Below are 4,940 nucleotides of genomic sequence, written 5' to 3'. Positions count from 1 at the left end.
ATGTGTGGCATGAAGCGATCAGCCTGTGGCACTGCTGAGGCACTATTGAGCCTTCAGCTCGTCTGTATTTGTTACGGAGCCGACGAGACGAGAGGATCCATATGCAAGCTTTTATTAATAAACATGGTCAAAAAACACAGGCAGGGTCGAACAACAGCAAACAAGTATGGCACAGGCAAGACAAAAGAGCAATCCAAAACAGGCTTGAGTCAGACGACAGCAAACGTTATCCAGAGGGCTTGACGAGAGGTAATCCGTAAACGTGAGCAATAGTCCAGGCGACACGGAATGGCTCGGTAAGGCAGCTAACACTTGGGGAGTGAAAAATGCAGAACAATACTTGGCGACTAGAGCAGGAGTGTTATATGTGTTATATAGTGTGTGTAATAGCTTTCAGGTGAGTGTGTGATTGGTTACAGCTGTGTGCAATGGATGATGGGAAATGCAGTCCAGGGGCACGTGCCCCCTCAGATTTCTGAGCCAAGTGCATTTTGAATGCAGCTTCCAAAAGACAAAAATGGCCGAATAATATTTTTTATATTTGATACAATCACACCGGTGTGATTAGGTCGTTCAGTGCGGCACAGCATCAGCTAAATTCAAATCTGTGTTCGCTGGCTGGCGCTGAGCCAGACGCGTTTTTACAGTGCTGTGCAATATAACCAATCACACACGATTCTGTTGAGCTTATGAATGCAATGACCAATCAGAGACGTTCAAATGAGTCATCGCTGAAACGCGGTGTTTTGCTCTCATCAGAAACAACAAAGTGCAGATGTAGGCTACGTACGAATGTAGGCCTAAGTAAGAGATTAATTTCACAATGTAAACAGCTTCAGTGATTTTAATGGGAGTTTTTGAGAGTGTCTGTGGCTAGACTGAATGAAAATGTTCTTTGATAATGTAAATGTTCTTTGCTCTCTGTAATATGAAAATGTTATAATTAGTAACTTACAATATTGTTATTAAATTCACATTAACACTATTAGTCTACTTTGCCCATCACCATTGATCAAATAACATAATCTATAAAGGTGCAAAACGCATTTACTTACACATATTTGAGAATCGAGAGATTTCCAGATATAGGCTAGTTAACACGTTTGGAAATATTTCGAACAAAAAGACAAAATAAATAAATAAAACATAAGCCTATATCAGTTATACAGTGCTATATAGCTGCTGTGTGTCACATGACAAGCATGCGTTATGATGATGTATCATACATAGGCAGTTGCCTAGGGCGCAAAATGACTGTCGTCTGGACCAGTGGTTCCCAACCCTGGTCCTGGAGAACCAAAAAAAAAACTTTTGAAATATTTTGCTTTACATGTAATGAATCTAGAATATATGAAAGTTTCACTTTTTGAAATAAGTTACAAAAAAACAAACTTTTTCACGATATTCTATTTTTTTGAGATGCACCTAGGCTATATATATATATATATTAGGGCTGTCAGTTTAACTAACTTAACTTAAATTTAATTAATTAGTTAGGGTTAAAAATAACGCGATTAAAATATTTTAACGCAGTTAACGCACTGGCCCCACCCCCAGACCTGTACATCATCTTATATTTCATACAGTTGACTGTTGACAAATATGATGCAGGGAAACAACTCCATAAACGCAGTTATGCCCTACAATTCAAGATATTGGTGCTAAAAATGCCCCTGTACGAGTTTTTGTCTCATATTTATATAATATGATAAGCGATATCAAACGAGCAGCGAGTATCACGAAGAACACGAATGCAAATGTGATTTTATACAACAGTTAAGTAGCCTAAATAATAAGTTAATATTGTGTTATATTTTAAACACAATATTGTGTGTTTTTGTTCAATTTTGCCAACGACAATATTACCTATAATAAAGCCACAGCAGAACTGTTGTGCGTCTGTGAGCAACACAGCGGTTTAGTTTTTGAATCAATCCGCGTTTCGAACGAATCATGTGAACCAATAGGCTTGTTTGAGATGCACCTTGCCTTGCCTGAAATGAAGGCGAGAGTAGGCGGCTGCAGTGAGGGGAGGAGTTTAATGAGGAAAAAAAATTAACTTAAATGATTTTAGCAAATATAACAAATATAACAAAGAGTGAAAAATTTAAGGGGGTCTGAATACTTTCCGTACCCACTGTATATATATAGATTTTTACCTTCAGTAGAATGAAATCACTTTTTATCAAACTTTATTATTATGATGATTATTATATGTTAATAATATTTTAAATATTACTTTTATAAATATCCTTTTTTTCACATCTACACAATGTTTATCTGAACTTTTGCGAGGACCCCCATAGCACCCCCTTGCGGATCTCTGGGGGTCCCTGGACCCTAGTTTGAAAACCGACGTATAGGCCTACCGTTCGTTTTAGAATAACACACCATTAATGACTGACTGATTCTGATTGTATTCCTAGCTAAATACATTTTCACTGCAATTTCTTAACATCAGCAGGGGATGGAGACATTCTGTCGTAAAACAGTTCCAAAGACTCAAGTTGGATATTACTGGTGCATATAATGTATTATGTGCAGATATGCACAACGACGATGTTGACTGCTACATACAAGTTGTAATGTAAGTTAATATAAGTTAATTTTAAAATGAAGTCTGGTTTTTAGCCAAATAAAATAAAGTAATTCAGGTAACACGATAGGAATACATAGATATCCGTGCGAGGGACCTCCTTTTAAATAAATAGGCCTACAGGCAGTCCTTTTAATGTATGAAGATTGAAGATCCATTTGAAAAATCTAATATCTGGAAAAGATGTAGACTACTAGTACTTTCTATTATGTTTCTCTTTTTTGCTTTTTATCTTTCATTAGAATTAAACAATCTTTGATTATCAAACTATATTATTATTATAGCTAATAATAATAATAATTATTATTATTATTATTATTTTACTTTTCTAAATATTTGTATATATATTTTTTTACACTATTTTTCTCTTTTACTTTTTCAAGGACCCCCTTTGTGGCTCTCTGGTTGGTCCCGGTTTAAAAAATCACTAATATGCCTAGCGTTTGTTTCAGAATAAATATATATTATTAATATCTTTCTGATGCCGATGCTGGATTTTAGATTCTTACTGCAATTCCTCAACATCAGCAGGAGATGGAGACTCTCTGTCGTTAAACAGTTGACAAAGATTTACTTTGGATTATTATTGGTGAGATCTCGCTGAGCTAGAAGCAGTGTGAACGAGTTTTGGGCCACAATATACATAAATTAAATGTTTACTTGTCATTCCTGGGTTAGTTGCCTTTGTGATAACAAATAGTTAGATTTAAAAAAAAAAAACCTGTCTGTCCTGAAACTTCTCAATGTGGTTTTGAGCGCATGTGAGGTTAAGAGTGTCAGTGACCCTGTACCACTTGAATAGTTCCACATGAACACGAAATGTAGCGTTTGGCCGCAACATGCAAGTTCAGACTGTCTAAAAACACTGATAGTTTGTCATTAGGGTGCAGAGCATGGGCGGTCACTTTTCTGTCTATATAAGCATTTAGCACAGCACACCCCTTGAGATTAATCACTCTTGCACATGATCGGGCACAGCGCACATGTCTGAGCATTCACAGTCTCGCCTATCTGGAATGAAAGCAGCTCAGTGATGGAGTTCAGAGAGCTGGGAGCAGACGAGAGCTCTGAGGGCGATATGGAGGATCTGGATCATGTAAAAGCCCTGACAGAGAAACTCAAACTCCAAACGCGCAGACCGTCGTACCTAGAATGGAAAGAGCGACTGCAGGCTCGCCCATGGACTGATGCCACACACGGTTCAAATGTCAGCAGCCCAGGATCTGTGGAGAAGGACACTCAGCTATCCGACATCTGGAAAGATGGGATGCCTTATAAGAATATCTGCGGCTTTGATACTATAGACGACGCGTTAGAGTGGCTCAGAAACGAACTGGTATTGCATTCATAAGCTTTATGTATTATTTTTATTTAAACTTTAGAAATGATCATTGGCTTTGATACTATAGACGACGCGTTAGAGTGGCTCAGAAACGAACTGGTATTGCATTCATAAGCTTTATGTTTTATTTTTATTTAAACTTTAGAAATGATCATTGTGTATTATCTATCTGTCTATCTGTCTGTCTGTCTTATAAATAATTTCTATTTCAAGTAAATGCTGTTCTTTTGAACTCTCTATTCATCAGAGAATCCTGAAAAATGTATCACGGTTTCCACAAAAATATTAAGACAATATGAAACTGAAGACTGGAGAAATCGCTACTGAAAATGCATCTTTGTCACTACAGGAATAAATTACATTTTAAAATATATCAAATAGAAAACAGTTATTTTAAATTTAAATATTGTTTTTGATATTTTTGGTAAAATAAATGAAACACTAGTGAGCATAAGAGACTTCTTTCAAAAACATTTAAAAAATCTTATCCAACCCAAATTTTGAACAGTATATCTTTATTAAATGATATAAAATATATTTAAATAATATACTGTATATAGCCTACTATAAATACTAATACATAGTACAACACAGGTGGCATGACTCTCGTCTCTTGGCATATTGCACCTAAATGCCACACAGGTGCAGAAACTTGAGTGGGTGTTTGACAGAAAGGTGTGCTCAGTTCCCTGCATGTGTGACTTCTGTTCCAAACAATTTAATCTTATAATTACTGCTGGTTATCAAAAACTTGATGTGTGAGCTATAAAATGGTTCTCCCGCTCTCTTTCTCATCGCTCCTCAGAGGGAGATGCAGATGCAGGATAACCGTCTCGCACGGCAGTTGATTCGCTTACGGGGGGAGATCCACAGGGTGAAGGTGGAGCAGGTGTGTCACCGTCACAAAGAGATGCTGGATGATGCCACGTATGAGCTGGAGGAGTGTGAGGAGGACTCGGACCTGCTGTGTGACATCCCCATGAAAGCCACCTTCACTCTTTC

General features: G+C 37.2%; 1 protein-coding gene across 1 annotated transcript in view; it reads left to right on the top strand.

The window, feature by feature from the left end:
• The first annotated feature begins 3,546 nt into the window (after positions 1 to 3,546).
• The window catches only part of LOC107659234 (protein FAM167A-like), a 4,712-nt gene continuing 3,318 nt past the window's right edge, over positions 3,547 to 4,940 (top strand). Inside the window, exon 1 of the mRNA XM_016448103.1 lies at positions 3,547 to 3,932. Coding sequence (XP_016303589.1) covers positions 3,630 to 3,932 — 303 coding nt within the window. The 5' untranslated portion in view covers positions 3,547 to 3,629. The remainder of the gene's footprint in view (positions 3,933 to 4,940) is intronic.

The sequence above is a fragment of the Sinocyclocheilus anshuiensis genome, unplaced genomic scaffold (assembly GCF_001515605.1).
Source record: "Sinocyclocheilus anshuiensis isolate Anshui unplaced genomic scaffold, SAMN03320099.WGS_v1.1 scaffold539, whole genome shotgun sequence".
Taxonomy (NCBI): Eukaryota; Metazoa; Chordata; class Actinopteri; order Cypriniformes; family Cyprinidae; genus Sinocyclocheilus; species Sinocyclocheilus anshuiensis.
The sequence above is the reverse complement of the archived record's forward strand: the minus strand, read 5'-3'. Positions and strand labels throughout refer to the sequence as shown.